General features: G+C 38.5%; 2 protein-coding genes across 2 annotated transcripts in view; one reads left to right on the forward strand and one right to left on the reverse strand.

Moving 5' to 3' along the window:
- The window catches only part of LOC139724853 (ubiquitin carboxyl-terminal hydrolase 8-like), a 40,280-nt gene extending 37,039 nt beyond the window's left edge, over window positions 1-3,241 (reverse strand). Inside the window, exon 1 of the mRNA XM_071635977.1 lies at window positions 2,939-3,241. The gene's annotated coding sequence lies outside the window, so the exon portion shown is untranslated. The remainder of the gene's footprint in view (window positions 1-2,938) is intronic.
- A 5,574-nt stretch (window positions 3,242-8,815) lies between these two features.
- On the forward strand, window positions 8,816-15,977 carry LOC139724854 (U6 snRNA-associated Sm-like protein LSm7). Its single transcript, XM_071635978.1, has 4 exons — window positions 8,816-8,915; window positions 11,743-11,839; window positions 12,373-12,444; window positions 13,247-15,977. Exons 1-4 carry the CDS (start codon window positions 8,910-8,912, stop codon window positions 13,384-13,386), a joined length of 315 nt encoding a protein of 104 aa, XP_071492079.1. The 5' UTR covers window positions 8,816-8,909; the 3' UTR covers window positions 13,387-15,977.
- Window positions 15,978-22,431: the final 6,454 nt, after the last annotated feature.

The following is a 22,431-nucleotide window of genomic DNA, read 5'->3' on the forward strand; positions in this document are numbered from 1 at the left end:
AATCATTGATGAAAAGGCCTAATCAGGTGTCACTTCCCATAACACTTGCAAGTATTAAAGGGACTGTACAGTACTGGTTGAGGTGGGGATTCATGTTTTGAACATTCCTAGGTGAGATAATGAGAAATCTCATGTGAAATATGAAAAAGCATATTTGTAATTTCAAGAAGGATTCAACGTTTATTTGATGAAAATTGGTTTTCAAATGGCTGAGATATCCAAAAAAGTGATAATAATAAAAGGCGACATGCCACACTTTTATTAGGATCTCTTTGTTTCACCTTGTTTTTGGATGTCTCAGCCATTTCAAAACCGATTTTCATCAAATAAACTTTTGATACCCCTTAGAATTGCATGCTCTTTGACATCTCATACAGTGTAGAGTGGTTTCTGAATATCTTGTAGGGTGGCACATCCTATTACCGGATGCTTTTCTTTGTGGCTTTGAATTCCGTACTCATAGAATGAAATTTCGGCTAAAAATAACACCACTTATTCACAGACTCATGGAAATTACGAATTCAGCCAACTTATGTCAATTCTTCGTTCCAGTTTTTAGAAAATATGCTTCAAACATACCCCTCTAAAAATAGTGGTTTTTTGCGCGGTGCAAAATCGCATTGTATTACCGGACGCGATTTTTGTAATCGAATAATCGAGGTCTTTCGCACCTAATCCTTGCACCAGAATCACAATTCATCCCACAAATCACCGTACACATTCTCACCGAGCGGATGAAAAAAAAAATCGGCAAATGAGGCTCAAATCTAGTATTTTTTACAGTAAAATGTCTGTCTTGACCATTTCGAACAGTTCACGCAATAAAGCCTTGTGAGAAATCGACAACTGGTTAGATTATACGTGCTTTGTCTATGGGAGCTGCACGCGCGGGTGATGAGTTGCGTGCCCCAGCGCACAACTATTCCGCATCGTTCGCGTTTGAGGACGATAGCTACAAATTTCCGATATTGATCAGTGAACTTTTGGTTCTAATAGAATCTTCAGCATTTTTCCTGTACGTGAGTGGGATTTCATAGAATTTCAGTCGCGAAATGTGATTCAAACATGCATGAATATTAACTATGACGAAGTGCGGGTCACTCAACTATAAATTTGAGGTAAAATGTCAATTTTTTCGTGTTTTTACATTTTTATGAGGCGTTTTTTGCGATTTCGTTCCACACAAAGTTTTGTGAGGCTAATCTACGAAGTCTCGCGCGTACAGAATGTCATCAGTACGCAAAAATGTGCGTGTCCGGTAATACCATGCGTCCGGTAATACCATGCTTGCCCCTATATTGTTAAAGGCTAAATTTTCATCTCGACGAGAACTGTAGGTCCTACACACCCTTTAATAAGCAAAAATTCCAAGATTTGACCTCTTGTGCTAAAATTTGACCAAATGCATAGGAACACATGTAGCAGGCCGTCGAATTTTGGACAGCTTGCCGTTATGGTTGAATCATGGGCATCTTACTTTAACTCCTGCTTGTGTTCTAAAAGAGGGACTGAAGTAAAATAAGCACACATGATGTTCATTAACTGTTTTATTGATGAATGAAAGTGCCCCTGCCAGAAACAGGCACCTAGCCGCTTATAAATATTAGGTATTTTACTCTATAAAGCGCACTCACACTGCACTGTCACAGGTCCACCTTTTGGTGCTCAAATAGTCATGGCGCTTCAAAAAATTAAAAAGATAGATTACATACAAGTTCAAACATGACAACAGAGAAGAAAATCGCAAACAACAAACAAACACACAGGCCCACCAGACGAAGAATACACTTCAGTAGACAGAAAGATCCGTCTGTCCGGAGGATTCTTTTGTATTTTGCCATTAACGCCGTCCTCCGTAGACAGACGGAAGGTTGTAGTACCCATTGCTGTGTGGATGTTCTTAACCACTGTCTCTATGGAAAATTGGGTGAGGTACCTCACCCTTCTCGATTGCGTCTAATTCACGGCCCTAGGTCGGCAAATTTAAGCTTGAATAGTTAAATCAACTATTCAAGAATAGACTACACTCACCAGATTAATGAATAATCCAATATTTCGGTCGAATTTTCAACGCAAAACACACATCAACCAGCCCGTCGCGTCGTCACGTTCAAACTGCAGAAACATAGAGTATGAATCTATTAGCCAATCACATGCGAGTTAGTTTCTACGTGTTTTTTTTACTTAATAAAGTACCTCGCATGTGATTGGTTTACAGATTCAAAATGGCGACTTACAGCTAGCGAACGGCGATGTTGCGATATGGATAAAATTTCTGCATTATAATCGCGTTACTGTGAGTATTTCGATTGCAAAATGTGAGAAATTAACCCCAAATATTGCAGCATAATGTGTCATATCATGTCAAACTTGCTTGAATGTAAAAAAGTTGCCTGTAATTTGGTTTATCGTAACGTTTTATCTGTGCGCTACTGCCACACAGTAGCTGGCATCATTGACTTCGGTCTGTATACGGAGGGGATCCGTGAAGCCAGACGCAGTCTCCGCGGAACATTCCCCGACGGACAGATACAGACCGATCTTTCGGTCAAACACTTCAGCTGACTTGTTCTGAACATTATCGACTGCAATGCTATAGATCTAACCAATTTTGTTACTTACTTACTAGGTCTAACACTGTACTTTGTAGTAACAGTTAGATAAGCTTTCTAGTCCTCAGTGTGAGAAGAATAGAAACGTTTTAAGTTTGGATAATCAGTAGACAAGAGAAAATCTAGATGTTCCGACAGTTGCCTGAACTGAATAACATGGTTTGGTAATTCACTAACTCAATAACTCATTACTAACATCGTTAGAGTCTAACTCAACTGATTCCACAATTTTCCACAATGCCTACAAACTACATTTCTCAGTTGAGTATTGTATTGACAGTAGTCTATGATAGTATGATGTCATGACACTGTAAACCGATACATACATGTCAGATGTAGGCCCTAGTGGACTTCTGTGTAAAGTGTGGCCGTGGGTCAAGCCCGCTTGCTGGCGCTGGCTCTCGAAAAACTCCCTCGATGGCGATAGCGATGGCGATGGTGACGATGACCTCAGGATTAATGCAGGAACGCAATACTAATATGTCCCGTCCTGAGTAAATACATCTAACAGTCAAGTATATGCACCATAATTAACATCAACAGAGATCGTACCCCGTCTATAATATACACTTGTACATGTACCAGCAATGCAATCGATGTAACGCTTCACCTGTACATATGTGTACCTCCCTTTCCTCGATCTCTCGCTCGCTGTCGCTACACGATCATCTACTACCCACTGTTATCCTATATGTATGACCATGACCCTCTTCCGCGCTGCGCACACGGAGCGCGCGGGCGGGTAGACGATGTTCATCGCTTGCGTACGTACGGCCAGGGAGCCGAGAATACGACCAAAGATCCTTTCGGTTAAGACCTTAATTTTAGGTTTCTAACATTTTTTTTGGTGAGATAATGAGAAACCTCTTATGAAATATGAAAGAGCATGTAATTCAATGAGAAATTCAACGTTTATTTGATGAAAATTGGTTTTGAAATGGCTGAGATATCTAAAACAGAGCAATTGTAATACTTTGTTTTTGGATGTTTCAGTCATTCCAAACCCGATTCTCATCAAATAAACTTTGAATTCCTCTTAAAATGGTATGCTCTATACTAGAGTATTTCATGTGTTTCCTTGGTATCTCGCAAAAAGTTACAAGCCCAATTCTCATCTCCACCAATGTATATCATCCCTTTGATATATATATATACTATAGCACGACTATATAACGAGTATGGGACCCACGAGTATTATCATGAGTATAACACATGTCCGGATTTCATCAGCTAACGAGCAAAAACAAAAACAAAAACAAAACAAAAAAGGCCTTCACCGCAACTTCCGCGTTTCTTCAACTGACATCTTCAGTGCAAAAACAAAGGCCTTATTATACACCCAAATATTTCAATAGTTCTATTTTTTTTCTAGTACCATGCTTCCGGGGTAAAAAAAGAAAAAAAAAAGTGTTGGCCCAAAGTGGTGACACCCTATGTATTTCTAGGTACGGGTGCCAAAAAGTGCATGTGTCTGTGTGTGTGTGTGGGGGGGGGGGGGGGGAAGGAAATATAGCGATGGAAATTATGCTCCAGAGGATTCAACTCTTTTGAATATAATTGTACTATAGCATTGTTTCCTGGACTTGGATGGCGCAAGAAACCTGAGGAGATTGTGATCTACACAAGAACATGGATCAAAGGACGTCAAACGGTGTTATAACCATGGACTTTCCAAAAGCGTCTAACAAGGTTGGACATGAACGACTTTTACACAAATTGGGCTTCTATATAGTATCTGGGGGGAAATCTTAAATGGATTCAAAGCTTTCTCCATGGAAGAGGGTCCTTTTGGATAGTAATACATTGTATATCAAATATTCTCCAATAGCAGTAGAATCTGGAGTGCCACTGAATTAAGGGTCGGTTCTAATGGGCCCGTGCCTTTTTCTGCTTACATTCATGACTTGGTTGATGGTCTAGCATCAAAATGTTTGCCGCATTTGCCGATGATGCAATCTCCTACATGACTACCAACAATGCAACATCATACACAAAATCTTTAAGAGGACCTAAACAAATTTGGAGACTGGGCTAAAAAAAAATGGATGATGGTTGAGAACACCCTAAATGCAAGGGTTTTGACAATCTCCAGGAAAAAATGAAAGGCTCAACAACATTTTATAATACATGTGCGATATCCTGATAACATTTAGATCTTGTATTTCATAATAAACTCTTTGAAAAAGGAATATTCTGAGTTATTACTTGGTTTTGTACGTTTTGTGTTCTCTCCACGTAGGCAAAAATAAAAAAAGGAGGAAAATTCACTGATACACTTGTCACGCAGCCCGGGATGACAGGCTAATCATGTGCAATAAAATGCATAATAATCTTGCTCATTTTTCGGCACAGGGCTGTAAATATCAATCAGATTACTCAGTTGACGAGAGCCATCCAACCACATAAAGATATAATACTCGAGAAATATATTGCATCGCCATTCGTTCTTTCCGACTGTCTCGGAGAACTGGAGTTCCCTGCGATGTGCTCGGCACACAAAACTCTGGAGAGTTCTGTGGCTAGGTACCAAAGAGATTTTTTCTCCTCCCCACCACTGGGGGAAATCTCTTTGCTCTGCCTCGGAAATTGTTGCTGCGCCATCTGTGGGAGCATTCCGAAACCGATAGAAGGTTGATCACAGTGTATTTTGATGGTTAGTCTATGCCTTCAAAAAAAAAAGTTGACTTCAATTGTTAGATAAACATTTTTTTTTTCAGAACCTTGAACTTATTATATGCTATAGATAATGTTGTACTCTTCCTACAACTGGCAGAACTTTGTGGTTCCACTCTTTATGATACAAGTGGTTCGGAAATAATTCAAAGAAACATTAATCCTTACATGGGGTCAATGGAGGAGACTTCGTTGACGCGTATTGTAGGCCTATAACGGTATGAATATAATGAGTTTAATCCCATACCTTTACATGCAGGGATAAGGCCATAATCACATTTGCATAAAGGATGAAGTGAGGATGTCCTTACTTTACAATAAGTTCGCGTAAATCTTGACACTTTTAATGAAATACGACAAAAAAAAAATCACATAAGCACACACACATACACACACACACACAAACAAACAAACAAAGTAATCATATTATCATGAGCGCCAAATTATAGTAGACGTGGAATAACTTGGCAAACATTGCATTTCAAGGCGAGGGTCCGGTTGTTAACTCATTGACAAAAATAATGTCTATCTTGAGTATTTTCTTCCCGAAAAATGTCCACGAAGAGACCACAACGGAAGAGTTAATGCGGCTGGGGATAGCATCATCACCAGATGAGGTATACTTGGTTAATTAGGCCTGTATGACTGCTACCGATATTTCTGTTTTGTGGAATCAAAAATGGGAAGCTCTGTATAGAATTTACAAAACTGATTTCTTATTTTTACAGTTCTGCCTATATATTTCACGCTATCGTATTTTTTTTTTTTTTTCAAGTCAGTGTGATTTGGAGAAGAATTTCCTCTATGGCCGTCAGACGTAGATTTTTAAGAAATAAATCTGTTGGTCAGAGTTAGCGCGGCGGTATAGCCTTTTTTGTCAAGGCCCTCTCTCTCTCTGTTATGCAGCTAATGGGGGCGAAGAATCGAGCTCAGCTGACAACGAGAGGGCCTTGACAAAAAGCTTATAGCGCGGTGGGAGAGAGTGACGTTGATTATTCCGAAGGTTCGTTAATCAGAAAGCGAAATAGATTAAGGTTATAGTTTGTTTGTCTGTCTGTTTGTTTGTTTGTTGTGTGTGTGTGTGTGTTGTTGTTGTTGTTGTTGTTGTTGTTGTTGTTTGTTTGTTTGTTTTTTGGTGTTTTTTTTTTTTTTGGGGGGGGGGGGGGAGGTTCGTTATTCCGTAACACACATTGCAGTCCCCAATACCAATAAGAGGTTTGTAAATCCGAAAGTGAAAAAGCGTTCGTTAATTGACGAACATCTGTGGCGTTATTCCGAAAGGTTCGTTAATCCGAAAATGAAAATGCAAAAGTCGTAATTCCGAAGAAAAGTTCGTCAATCTGTCGTGAAAACCAAATAAGGGGCGTCATTCCGAAGAATCGTTATAAAATCCGAAAAATGAAAAGCCCAGGATGAAAAGAAGGTGCCTATAAACGAACCTTTCTTTTATCGGATTAACGAACCGTCAGAATAACGAAACTTGTTTCATTTTTGGATGACGAACCTTCGAAATAACGAACCTTTGAATCAATCTGTCAGCATCGCAAACACAGCTCGGGTATAAGATCTATACCGTATAATCTACCTCTTCCATCAGCAACAGACTCTGTCTGATTAAATGATAACATCCAGCCTGCGAATATCAAATTATCACCGATGGTCGATGTTTGACTTCTGATCCAGGCACGCATGTTGCTATTTGAAGTAAATGCTATGTGCATTTCCTTCTACTTTTTGTAACAAATTCGAACTTCGAGTGGGTGACTCCATTTTCACGTTTATCTATTCTCAACTTGTTCCACGACAGAGAGAAATTCCAATGTCAAGATGAGAGAAAAAAAAAACGCGTTATAGTTTTGATTCTCGCAGGAACGATAAACAAGAAGGCATGTGTGGTAAACGTCACAAGTATATATATACACATACAACTTTGGAATAACGCGGCAATTAAAATGTTCAGATTAACGAACCCCCAATTCATTTTCGGATAAAAAAAACATCTTATAGCAAAATGCTACATAAGTAGGGGCCTACTTGCCCGATTGCCCGGGGCACGTGAAAATCCAAGTCGGGAAAGTGTTTTGGAACAGAGGAAAAATGCTTGCCGAAATTGGGTAAATTCAAACAAAAAAAGTTTGAAGCCATGATACCTTTATTTTTTGTTTCACTTTCCCCCTCCAAATACGAAGGCAACCATACAGAAGCCAAATGATAATGACTGTTTTATTGATACAATGCACTTCAATTTCATTTCAGCAATTTTCCAACATGGTGTAGAAATCTCAATGCAATGCAACACTAACACTCAATCAAACCAAGTTTGTTACTCCAATGTGAATCAATATGTGCTGTTTATCTAAATGATTTCGTTTTATCAAGCCCTTGACTAAAAAGAGATTTTCTTATATTTTTTGACTTTGGGGCTTTTCCGGCAAGTAGAATTCATGTTCGGGCAAGTGTTCTGCAACAATCTAAAAATCTGACCGACTATGTGGGATGTAATTAGACAAAATCTGATTAGAATGAGAAATCGACAAACCACCTTATTTTGAACTTTGCCCCACATACCGCCACACTGGTCGCTGACACGCATCGCATAATATCAATCTCCAAATAGTGTTTTTATCAGGGCATTACCCCCATTTTGACCCAACCACGAGCACGACCCCGAACACCCCTGCCACTTTGATTTTTTTTTTCAATGATATTTATTCAGCTCCATTCAAACAATGCCAAAGATAAGCAATTCAACTTACTATTACTGTACAACGTGACAAAAGAATCATCATTGGTCACAATAAACAAAAATAGTTCCATTATTGTGTAATATTTTCCCACTTTAAAAATAGAACTTTATAAAAGTAATGATTTGAAACACATTTCATTTTCCATTTTTACAAACGAAATGAAAATATTACAGTAAAATGTAGTATGATACAACAAAAAATGGAAGTATGTTGAATGTGAAACTGACAAACCTATGCACCCCTCCTTGACTCTAGACGTATTACTAAAGTACTTTTACTACAACTGCCCCCCCCCCCTCACACACACACACACACACACACACACACACACACACACACACACACACTACTCAACAAAACAAAAACAAAAACGAAAACCGTTCTCGGGCCCTGAAAACTGTACACTGACTGACTACCACATCATCGATAACAATAAGCTTGGTTCACCACCATCGAGCAAAAAACAAAACAAAAACAAAACACAAGAAACACACACACACTCATAAACAAACAAAAATGATAAGAAAACATTTCATTCTGGTATGAGTTTGCTTGAATCAATGTCTCTGGGCTGGAGAAACCATGGAAAAGTCCAGTAACTGATATTTTGAGAAGTTGGAAATCTTCTACAAGTACCAGTTCCATCTATTCATTGACTCTTTTTTTCCCTCCGTTTTCTTTGCTCACGACACGGGGCGACGTTCACCTGGGAATGTTCATTCCTCCATTATCAGTCGTTTTCCTCTTTTTGTTTGAGTTTCTCAGATACCATACTCGTCTATGGCATGATTGTTCTCTCAACACATGGAAGACTGCTACACGTACACGACTACTGCTGCTGTGACTCGCGTCTTTCCGAACACTTTTAAGCTGAATAATGGCTGTGAGTATTTTTGTGTCAGACATCCACTGGCTTCATTTAGATTTATGATATTTTATGAATCTTATTTGCGACTTTTCGCCGCTATTACTGAAGAATACTCTCACAAGCACCTACATTTATATTGGACGATCGAGTACCCGCTTCGCCACCGCGACGCTAGCGTACCACCACCGTAAAGCCAAGGAATAGAGGCCTGACTTGTCGGGCCGGGCGCGCGGGCGGCGCCCGTCGCCCGGCGGCCTCGCGTGGCGTCGCGTCGGCCTTTCCTTTCTCTGGAAATTACTGACTTCAGTTTAGTCTGAGAGTCAAGCTTTAACTGCAGCATGTTTGTTAAAGAGGTGCGGATTTTAACGAACTGAAACGTCCCTTTGAATTTCTAGTTGCAGACAGAAGCTCTCGGCACCACCACCAGTGTGACCACAGTGCACAAACACACACACAAAATCACTCCTCGTTTTTTCTTTTTTTTTAATATCAAAAATCATCAATACATCATGATGATAATAATTAATATTATATGCGCATATTTGACTAGAGTAGGAGATATATCCCGTACGAATGTTATGTACTCGTAAATATCTGTAAATGAACTGTATTATAATGTAAATAGCACAGTCTGCAAGAATCTTCAGCCTAAGTTGTTGAAGGAGGCCTCATCGGAGGCAGACTTAATCAGAAGGAGGAGGAGGAGGAGGAGGCGGCGGCAATAGTATTCTCCGTAAACTATGCAATATTATCCTCGGGTACTTATGTGGGGGTTGGGGGGAGGGGAAGGGGACATTATGAAGGGTTACTATCACAGCACATGGGTATAAATCAATGGATGGCCTAACTCCAGGGCGCTCCTTAACACGCTGCTTTGCGTTGGGGCTGGTTGCAGTTATGGATGGCCCAATGAAAAGAAAAATTCTGCAGGCCAGAAACTTCTTTATGACATCTATGGCTATGCTTAATTTATTGTGTTGAATTTAATGCTGTTCACTTAAGCTTAATCAGGCCATCTGTAGTTAGTCTAATTCAGTGTACTTTACCTTAACCTTTACCGAAGATACTGGAGAGATCTCAGATTGCTGTATAGCAGCAGTTGGGCTTCCTAGGAAGTTCCAGCATCTATCTTCTTCTGATTGTAAAGTCTCTATCATCAGCTCACTTATTGGTGGGTAGTTTCTTGTCCAGTTCAAAAGAAGGCAAGGCAGACAGGCTGTTTGTAATTTTTACTGCACATCACCGATGAGAGTTGACTATAGCCCGACCAGACGCCGTGTTGTACAGCGACTGGGCTGTGTATAGTTAAGTTGACTCTATTACTATTGGGAAAAGTGAGACAGGAAACATTGGTCTTTCCAGTGCCAATCAAGCCTAGTCTTAAAAGCATTGATAGATGGAGCCTCCACTACATCTTCAGCCAGGGAATTCCAGTCCTCTAGTACTCGATGAGTGAATGTATCCCTCCTTACATATGTTCTGCATCTCGGCTTACAAAGTTTGTACCTGTGGCCCCGTGTAGTTGTGTCTGCCAGTACAAAGAAGGCATCAGGGTTTATTCTGATTGCATGAGATTTATTTTAATTGGAATTTGCATAAGATGAATTGCTCTTTGTTCCAAAAACTATAAGTACTGGTAATCATGGGGGATCAGTTGTTTGCACAGATGGAATCAGTTGCCTCTTGTCCGTTATTTGAAATAGTATTTCGAAAGTTGATTCTTCTTTTATAACTGCCCTCCATACCCTCTTGCTTATAAAAGTTGTTAAAAAACCAAAACACAAAAAGAAATGTGGATTGAGTAAAAGCAGCAACATAAGTACAACACATCAATGAAAGTGTGAGCAAAATCTGACAATCCATGCAAAAGTTATGAATTTCTACATTATTGGTGTTGGAACCGCTGGATGAGGAGACTACTAGAGGTTATGATGTCATGTGTGGACAACAATATAAAGAAAATATAAAGGGAATTCCACAAAAATTAATATTTTATGAAGATTACACATTCCATCAACTTGATACTGAATTATAAAAGGGTAGCAATTATTCCCCCTGCTTCTGAAAGGGGTATGACCCCGTTTACAGTGCGGGGCTGGGCCGAGCTCAGCCTCAATTGCGGGGCTGAGCCCCGCAATTTTGTCCGTTTACACTGCCGGGCTCGGCCGCGCTTTTAATTCAAACCTTTCAATATTTTGTTGTAGTGGCGCTCTGCTTGTAAACAAACGCAATTTAGTATAGTCTGGTTTTCAGAGTCTTTTCCCAGTGGATTCCGTGGCGACAAAGTCGCCGTTCGGGCAAAGGCCTTTGCCGAAGGAAAAATCCTTTGCAGGACAAAACCACCTTAAACTATACTAGCTTTCGACATTGAGGGGGTTAATATCCTGAATAGCGAAATAGTACGGGCAGAGAGTTTGGAAGCCAGACTGAAATTGGCCGCGCCTTTGGCCCAGTTTGCATTTACACTGAGAAAAGGCCGGGCTCGGCCGTGGCCGAGACCACCTCCAGAGCGAGGCCAAATGCGAGGCCAATTTTGCCCCCGCATTTGGCCTTCTGCGTGTTTACGCTGAAGCGGGGCTGGGCCGAGCCATGGCCGAGCTGTGGCCAAGCCTCGCACTGTAAACAGGGTCTTAGTCGAGTGCTCTTTCATTATGCTTCTCACAATGTTAACTTTACCCACCAGAAGAGCCATGAATAGTTCCTGTTTGTTGATGTTGAAAAGTAAGTATGCACCACCAATATTTCTATTTTAAAATTTCAGTGTTACATTCATCTATATGATTATAAATTCATCAATTTATTCAATCACTATTTACTTTGATTATTTTTATGCCCCCTGCAGCAACAAGAGCAACAGAAGAAGAAAAAAGAAAGCATTCTTGACTTGTCAAAGTACATTGACAAACAGATCCGGGTCAAGTTCCAAGGAGGACGAGAAGGTAGGATCCTTTGAACTGACAGTATTTCACAAATTCACTCATCAACTTGAAAATAACGTTTGCCAGGACCATACTCTGCTCATCCATCACTTTTCTCATGTCTGCAGACCTCTGCCATAGGAAATTTGACATGCAGTGTTACTTTCCCCTTTGTTCTTGTACTCAAGAATAAAATTCAGTGACAAATTATGGCAAATTTAGGTGTCTCTGTTGCCCTTTGTGATCAGAAAGCTGTTATTTTCATTTTTATTATTATTATTTTTTATTTCACACATGGAATTTCATTATCACTTGTGCAATGTACCCTCTACCTTCATGTAATAAATTATTAGGCCAAACAGCTGTTTAGCCACTTGTGTCTTTGCAAACATTTGAACTTTCAGATGTATTAAGTCATGCTTGAAGCTACGTGGACAAGTCTCTGATTATTACAATGTCAGGGCTAGGGTCTGAATCTTATACTGTAGGTCTCAGATACATACACATTTTGTTCTGAGACAAATAAGTACCAATAATCTCTCTTTTCTTTGCAGTGATTGGAAGCTTAAAGGGATTTGATCCTTTGCTGAACTTGGTGCTGGATGGAACGACTGAATTGATGAGAGGTGAGAAAACAAAAGTCTTTAATTATTCCACTGCTGCAGTACCTTTTTCAACCTTCTATAGGGAAATAAAATGCACCTTATTAGCATCAATAATATTTACATGGTCATTGACATGATGTGCAAACTATACATTCACATTTGTGCAGTTATTATATTGCAATTACTATATGTGTATTTAATATCATATGTGCCATTAGCATTGTAATGACTGGGAACAATGACAGTGATAGTGTACCCATTGTACTTAGTTGATTTTTGCCTGTAATGAAAATGCAGGATCTCTTGTTTCTTCTTTCTTTCATTCTTTATTTATCTATCTATATATTTTTTTTTGGGGGGGGGGGGGGTGGTGTAACACATTGTCTTGCATTGCAGAGTTTTGCAATGAATACAATTTAAAATCATCAATACAAGTCAAGATCATGATAAATCAAACATTTCTTGCATGTTACATACATACTGTGCTGACAGCTGTAATGGCAAGAACAGAAAGTGCTCTGTATGGGCTTTAATCTATACAGATATGGAGAGGTGCCTGTCGGATGTTTTTGCTGGAATTTTTGCTGAGCTGTTGTCTCTGTTTCACTTACACTGTGTATTTCTCCCCAATAAGGCAATTCCCTTGTGAAACATATACTATATTGGGTGCTGGATAAAGATAGTCTTAGCGTGACATAAATCAATAGTATATACTGCATTGTGTTCTTTTGGTCCTCATTCGTTGTAGCTAGATAACTTGAAAGTTGATGCCATGTGGATTCTTGATCTTAACCATTCATAACTATACTTCTGCTCCATGTAGATGCTGATGACCCTTTCAAACTGACGGATGATACAAGGGACCTTGGGTTAGCTGTGTGTCGGGGTACATCAGTGGTCCTCATATGTCCTGCAGATGGCATGGAGCCCATAGCGAATCCATTCGTCCAGCAAGATGGATGACCAGGCTGGTGCCTTGATATGGACGGTGTTAGAGAGAGGGATTTGGGATCCCCGCGTTGTAAATGTGTACAGTTAGAAAGTGTGATAACAGGAAGGAAGACATGTATAGCACTTGATTTTGTACATATCCAATTATCCTTTACAATGTAACCAGTGCAAGGCCAAGGAATTTAGTACATTTGCAGGAATCCAAATAGAATCTGTTCAATCATTGCTGATGCCTGTACCTCAAGGTACACAGAGACACTTTGAAATACTTCAGCTTCATTTTAAGCTTCTATGTCTGCTTCAAGTACGAAATGGTCCTTATTTGCTCATGCAACAAAGAAATTATTTGACAAGCTCACGGATCAGAATTTTTTCTGGATTTAAGAATATGGCCCTGTATATTTAAGGTGTCTTGTCCATCTTTTCAGTCTTGAAGGCAATGATTTGAAAGGATTGTAAGATGGATTTATTGCATCTTTCATATTTTTATGCCTCCGCCAACGAAGTGGCTGGAGGCATTATTTCTCTTTAGAGTAATTTTGGAATAACAAAATACAGAGACTTGCCATTGTCATATTTCACAGCTCAAGAAACATTTTGTGTTGTCTGAAGTTTCTACATAAAATAAAAAATTGGTGGTGGGTAATTCATACACAGTAGATACGTAATCAAATTCAACTTATATAAAAAAAAATGGCCAGAAGTCAACCACACTTTGATGCACGAGACTGAAATGCATGTCATATTAGCTGTGGTCACACTAGTAAAACAACGAGGAGTTTATGTTGCTAGTATGATCGCAAACTTCCAGAAAACTTCTCGAGACTTCCCACTCAAACGAAGGAGATTTGAACACTCGCAACTGAAACTTTGCCAAGTTTGTCGTGTGACCAGTCCACCACCTGTTCGCTGCATCGATTGTTGGTTTGCAGGCATGCCTCAATGGGATTCACCTGTGTGCATCGATACATCAGTCATGAGCTGTCAGACAGCAAACTCTTTTTCGTTCTTAGCATGGGCAGCAGTAACCCTAAATTTGAGACCTGAAACATCAAGAAGTTTGGCTGCCAGTGTGGACGAATAAGCAAACTTTGCAATGTTTTGCCAGTGTTACTGTTGCTATTGATGCATTAAATGCATGATAAATGGACTCATGGAAAATGAGTGATGTTAGATGAATGACTGGTCAGTACAAGTGGGAAAAATATATAATGAAATGTGTGTACAAGGTTGAAAAAAAAAAGTTAGTTTCATCAAGTCTTCATGGGAATGCTTTTGTTGAAGGGGAGCTATTACTGGTGAAAGTTCTTTAGAATAGAATTGATGCAATTAACATGATGCGATTAAAACATCATATCAACTGCGGTGAGGCAAAATCTTGTATTACACATAAAGGGCATTTTCAGGAAGTCATTTATCAGAGGGTGCGTTCCAACACTCTCTAAAAGTACACTGTACTGTACCACACCCATGCCAGAAGAACGCATGAGTACTCCCAAAGTGTAATTTATCATACCGTACCAAAAGTGGACCACTTCTCGATGTGCTCCAAAAGCGTACCATACCATACCATGCCAGAGGGCGCTTAAACGTAAAGTGGTCCAAAAGCATACCGTACCAGCTGTTAACATGAGAACTATGCACGTAACGCGTACTATGTCATAATACAAAGAATTGATTCTCTTTGTTAGGGACAACTGCATGTAGTGCAAGCATGCAATGTGAATGTGTTGGTTGCTATAGATTGTGTAGCTGTTCTGACTTGAGTCCAGAAATAGCTCATGAGGTACACTTCTCTGCAGAGCACTCGAATGCTCCCAGTCTGGAGTGGTATGGTACAGTAGTATGGCTCAGTTTGGTTTGGTTGGCTTTTGGGCGCTCATTTTATGCTATCAATCAAATCAATTCAGTAGTGTAGACCATGATAATCAGTATTTTGCTTTCTTTTTTAATCACTTTGTGTCAAGGAAACACTTTTTGTCGGGGATATGATGTAATGTTCTTGAGCAATGTGCAGTTGAGTTATGAACCAAAAGGTTATCCAAAACATGTGACATCAGTGATATTTTCTGCTCACAAACAATTAGCATTGTATTACACACACCACTAGTATAGTATAGTCATTTATACTAAGTGAGGGTGAGGTGTCAATTTGATTTTGCTTTTGGTTCAGTGCAGTCATTTCGTTTAAATCTACTCTACAAGTATATCCTGTAGATATGAATAGCAGTCAAATAAGAGTTGCATTTGTTTGTAATTATGAGTTTGAATTTGTGAGTGCTTGTTTAGTCTGCATTTGTGAAGACTGGTGTTTCTTCAGCAGTGTAACTGCAGAAATAAGTACAGCAATATGTACTAAAAATTTTCTCTTAAGTCTCAGGTGGCTAAGAATTTTATTTTTATTTATTCCATGACTAAAGACATACCAGTTTAAATAAGGTAAAAATATGTTTAAGATGGAAAAGACATCCGTAGTACATGTATTTGGCACTTTACAGTCTGTTCACTCAAATCAAAAAGTCAAATTTTATGTATTTTAAATGTAGCTTGCATGATGTCACCTTGGTTTTTGAGATAATTAAAACAAGAGAATTCCCATGAAATAGCATTGTCTCAAAACATTTGTTTTTCAAAAGTGTGTACAGTGCACTCCCGTTATAACGAAATGCTTGGGAACGGCAGTTTTCTTTCGTTATAACGAAATTTCGTTATAACCGAACAAATACAATATACATGTACATACGTGTATAACGAAAACAAGGAAGCCACGCATATATGATATTCTGTTTGTTGAATACTCGTCATACACTGGAAAGCTATGTGAACTATAAAACAAATAGTTAATCAATTTCAGATTATTGTATTACAATAACGCAAGTCCCCCTCGGAAATTGTGCGTGACACACCAAGCGAACACACAGTGATGTGACACGTTCGCCCATGCAGAGACGCTGTAAATGCCTTGTTCCGCTACGTATTTTCGAAAGCGATCCGCATTTCGTTATAATGGAGCACATTTCTTTTGTTTTTCTTTGTCAGTGGTGCTCGGAAAAGACTTCGTTATAACGAAAATTTCGCTATAACCGTGTTCGTTATAAGCGAATTTTGTACCATAGACTTTCATGGCGATAATTTTGGGACCAGAAGTTTTACTTCATTATAACGAAATTTCGTTATAACCGTGTTCGTTGTAACGGGAGTGCACTGTATATTGCATATGATAAGGCAGTCAACAAAATTTGGGTTCTGTTGATTCTTGTTCACCATCACCTCCATTAACCCTACCCCAGGTAATTAACATCAAATAATTCAATATGTCGAAAAGGGAACAACATTGTTAGAAATGAGAGTGAGCTAAATGAAAGCAACATAATAATTTAGGAAAACTATTGTACATTGTACAATGTACATGTATGTTGTCAACTAGAACTCTGATACAAACAAACCATTGTTATGGCCAGAGTGTTACTAATGCCATAGAATATTGCAAGCATTGTTTTCAAAATTACGGGTCCAGATCATGGTCTAGATCACCACCAAAAACTTAACACTAATTACTGTAAAAGTGGATATTTTCGCGTGAGTGATTTTTTTGCGCCCAGCAGGAGAAGATGAATTTTGCATGTTTTTAATTCCACGGAATCGGGACATTTAACTACTGGAATATATGCCATGCAAAAATTTTCGCATGATTTTATTTTCCCACTAGCTTCTGGTTGAATGGAATATGCGAAAATTTCCACTTTTGCAGTACATGTACCACAAAATCTACTCTTAACTTTTCCAGTACATGTAATACATACATGTATATTAACAAATACTGGCAAAAACATATTCTTGTGGCAAGAAATGAATGTGGAGAACCATTTATTTCAAACCCATTGATCAACTTCCACCAAGGAACCAGACTGCTGTACATTGTATTAATTTTCAGGACACCAAATGTAAATGGTGTTAACACACTTTGCAATATCTCCGACTTAATATTTGTCTGTGTTACCCTGACACACACATTCTAATCTACCCCTAAAATGGTGGGCATTTCACACACATTATTGTCAATGCTATGGTTTCTTTTCTCTCAGTCTTGCAAATACAAAGTTGTGATTCTGAAATTTCCAGTTAAATCTGCACAGTCTGGATATGTGTATCAACAGAGAACAAACTTTTCCAAGTTGGTGAGATTTACAGACAAGCTAGTAAGAGTGCCATCCTTTGTCAGAGCAGATTACAGTGCATGAAATATTAACGACTCTAGTCCTGGCCAAGTGTATTAACTCTGTGTAATGCTATTATTTGCCATCACTGAAAGACCAAGATTATTAACCATGTGCCTTGAAAAGAGTGTGCGCAGTGCAAATAAACAAAACATTCTGTATGTATTGTATCATGTTGAAAGCTGTGCAGGGTGAGCAAGTGATTGAATCAAAGATAATATATGGCAGGTAGATTTTAACCTTTCCAACGCCAAGGATTTTGGACAGTGAGTACAATGCTACGGGGTTTTCTGTGTCAATCAGCATTTGAAGTGTTCAATTTCTGAACAGAAGGCATTTGGCAGATTTTGTGGCATCTCAAACTACCTAGAGGTCACTTCCACGGGCAGTGTCATGTAAATTGATCTCATCTAAAAGAATGATCTGCTATGAATAATTGCTGAAATCAGTACAGTAGTTCCTGAATTTCCATTTTATTGGGAGAGCTGTTGCAAATCTATACTTTGAATACTGCAGGATACATATGCCCAGTAGCCTATTGATATTTTTACAAATAGTGTACCTATCAGACATGTAATATTTCAAGTCTACTCTCATCTACAATTTTGAGCATTGTAGAATTTGAGAGCAGTCATTACATAGTTTAAATATCATTTGGCTGGTATGCAATGAAATCACAGATATGAGAGATGTTTTGTCAAATTTAGCCTAGCACCACATTCCATACCTAACTTTATGGCATAGACTCAGCATTGCATCTCACTTTACAGTATAAAACCCAATGAATATGTATAAAAATTAGAGACAATATTCTTAACTTTGTCTTTCACAGCAAAAAAAGATTTATTGAAACTCAAAATATGTAGATTTCTTTCCTATTTTACAGGTCGTATGTTGACTAGACTTTGCTTTCACATGACACCTAATTCAGCATACAAATAAGAATATCAGGCCTAAAAAAAAAAAGTGTGTGTACTTCATTCATTGTATTTGAAAAACATCAAAGTAAACTAATGATGTCAACATTCACATTTTGCATCTTGACATGTATTCACTGGCAGTGACCTGACATGCCTGGGAAGTGTTACTGCACTTTTAAGACCCTTTAACAGTAACAGCTACTTTGTTCTCATACTCGCTGAAACCAAACCAGCACTCTCGCAGAGCCTGAAGACACCAGTTCTTTTCATCTGTCATGAAGTAGTATCCAAACATCAACAGAGTATGACATCGGTGAAACACACACACATCATCGTCATCATCAAGGGAATTTTTGTCAGCAGGAAGCAGACCAATCTATGGATAGCAATTTCATAGGATAACAATACTGAGGCATGGCACGTCACGGGAAACATACAGTGTACACTTTGTTAGACAGTCTGAGATATATTAAAATGTCAGCCTCAGATCAGTCAAAAACATGATGACAGTTACATTCCCGCAACAGGAATGGTTCCCTTAATTATGTAGCAGACACAGTAGATACACATCCACTCGTAGGGCCCCACTGCAGTATGACTCTGAGTCTTCCATCATATCGTGCTAGCTTGGCTTGCTTGGCCACATTGATTCCATTTGCGCAATGTTGAGAAAAATTGTCGTCCATTCTGAGGCAATGTTTGGTGACACCTCAAGGATTGCTCTTCTCATAACTGCACCTGGTTTCCTCCTAATGGTGAGTGTGAGGTGGAGTTGGGTTTCTGGCAGACAAAGAAGACACAGTTGTAGGAGTACTGCATCATTGATTCTGGATCCTGGATGTATGATGACTTCACTGACGTATTCTCTCTCTGCAAATGTGGGGAAAATAATGTTAGGATTAACATTTTCATAAAAGACAAGTCTACCTTCATATACATAAGGATTGAGTGAATGCTGCAATATCAGTAGAACACAAGTGAAAATTTGAGGAAAGTCGGACAATCCGTTCAAAAGTTATGAATTTTTGAAGTTTCTGCACAGTCACTGCTGGATGAGAAGACTACTACAGTGTAAGATATAAGGAAAATATAAAGAGAATTCCATAAAATTTCATTGTTGGAAAAAAGTACACATTCCCTCAGACTTGCTACTGACATAATGTTAAGAGCAATATTGTTCCCCCTACCTTCCGAAAGAGGCAAGTCAAGTGTTCTATTATTATGTGAGAAAAGTGAAAATATGTTGAATTTTCTTTATTCTTTCCTCATATTGTTCTTACACATATGACATCACAAGCTTGCTAGCACTGAAACTTCAAGAATTCATAACTTTTGAACAGATTGTCCAATTTTTCCTCAAACTTTCAGTACTGTGTTCTACTGATATTGCTGCCATTCACTCAATCCCTATGTATATGAAGGTGGACTTGTCGCTTTAATTTCCTGAAACTGAATTAATTACATTTACTGGATGATTAGATTCAAGAATTTGTTCATTCATTTCTTTGTGTTGATATCCAGAAGGTTACATGGTATGATGTACTACCTCAAAAGGTGAAATTTACTGTAATTTCAAAATATGCTTGACAAAACCAAGTTATTTTCCTGGCATATGGTGCCACATGAAATTAGAGAACATACCAGGTAACTGTATATGATTTGGAAAGGCACTCTCACAAATGCACCAGGTGGTAAGTATTGTCACTGCCTACCAATGCAGGTATCCACATCCATACCACAATGCAGCTCAGTTTGAAATATGATGATAATAACATCAGGGTACTGTAATAGCACAAGTAACCTTTTTCAGTTTATGAACAACCTATGTGTCAGGAAGAAATTTCTTCAATTCCACACCCCCTATTATTTTTTTTTTTCCTGATAAATGCTAAGCATCCTTATCTGTAACATTGCAAATACAAAGCCCATGACTGCCTCATACACCCTTCAAGCCAGACATGCTATCCCTCGCAAAAAAGAAGAAGAACAAGATTCAAAAACATACCTTCATGATGAAACCAATCTCGAGGATGACTTTGCGTAAAACGTCATAGCTAATTTCTATGGATTCTTCATGGGGCATGTTCTCAAAATGATAAAGCAGAGGACCTGAAGAAATGAAAGCAAATGGGAAAAACAAGCCACAGGAGAACTTGATAATGTGGAAGGAAACATGAAGTGTTTCTCTGCTCCACTTTTGTGTGTACATTTAATGCATAAAATAACTCATTTTTCCATATTACAGTCAAACCTATTTATAGCGGCCACCCAACAGAGACAGAAAAAGTAGCTGCTATTGACAGGGTCTTGAAACTGGCATTTCTCTTGGGGGGATTATTTTTAGTGGTCATATACAGCAGGAGGCCACTATAGATAGGTGCCAGGTTTGACTGTAACTGAGCAAATGCACACAATGATCTTTAGCACTGCATGAAATGACAAATTTATTTCATCTATTATGCTAAAATAACATCTAAACCCATACGGACTTGCAGTGACTATTTGAAAGTTGCCTAATCCATTTGATATATAATTTTCTATTCTATCTTTATAAGTCTACATATGGTATCCAAGCTAGTGAGGTTTTTTAAAACTTGTTTTTGTCTTTGTTGTTTGTTTGTTGTTTTTATGTTGTAGTTCCAGCAGGCAACATCCACATCCACTCTAACATTTTGCCATTGCTTGCATACAGTGTAGGGTCCATGACCACACTTTCACTCACCTAGGTTTATCCAATGACCTCCTGGTTTCAGGATGTGATAGATCTTGTCAATGTAGGCCAGGACGTTGTGAGCTGTGTCTATGAAATATGACGTCGCTACACAGTCCCATGAGGCTGAAGACAGAAGAAATTACAAGTCAGCCTTCTCTTCTTATCAAACAGTACGACTAAAAATGAGTAACAGTAAAAATGTCAACTACTCATCATAAATTGATTCCGTTCTAATTAGAATTTGTATGTTTATCAACATCAAGAAAAGAATAGAAATATTTTCTCAAGGGGTTGACTTAAACCAAATGGTATTGTCAGCTTTCATCAGACTAAAGAATGCACTGCAGAGGCAATAATTGTTTGTTTATTTAAACCCTGTGTTTGAAGGGCTTGGAATGTCCATGATATGCTCAGATCTCACTTGTGACTTCAGTCAATATTATTCTGACATTGACATTGCTTTGAGGACTACTACAGAAAATGTAGCTCAGTGAGAGAGAGAGAGAGAGAGAGAGAGAGAGAGAGATAAAACAAGTAATTGAGTAGTGGTACGTTATGGTATGAAAGAAGGAGAACAGTGCTAGATGACACACACTGGGAAAGTTATATCTATAGTGAATGCCTGAAATTTGTCTTACATGGCAACCCATGGGTGTTTAATAAATGTTTTGATATAGAAGCTGTACCTGTCATTCAAAGAAATCTTAAATCATGAATTTCCTTGCTTTCATACTTTTCACAAGACTCAATTCACTTTGTCTTGGTGAGTGTGCTACAACATACTACCTTTGGGGTTAGATTTAGAGCAGAGTTGTGAAAAAATACAACTTACAAAATCAGTGACTTTTCACTAGACAAAACAGCCGAGTACAATGCAAACTACATGGCAGTCACATGACTAAAATGGCTATTCTAAAATTTGTATGATACATGGCTTATTGACATTTTATACGGCCACGATTATATTGCACTGAATCACACTGAAACTAGTTTTGTTTCCTTAAAAGTAACTTTCACTGAAAAAGATTGTATCCCTGATGTGAATATTCCTTGTAACTTCTGAAAACATTCATCTTTCATTTCTGTAAATTATGAAATCAGGGATATTTCACAACACAAAAAAGTAAATTTCAAATTACACTTTGGTCACATGACTATAATGACTATTTTAGAATTATCTGTGAGATGAAACTTCCTTGTAACCTTT

Source organism: Diadema antillarum, unplaced genomic scaffold, assembly GCF_040938485.1.
Source record: "Diadema antillarum isolate AM-2024a unplaced genomic scaffold, OU_Dant_1.0 scf00000234, whole genome shotgun sequence".
Taxonomy (NCBI): domain Eukaryota; kingdom Metazoa; phylum Echinodermata; class Echinoidea; order Diadematoida; family Diadematidae; genus Diadema; species Diadema antillarum.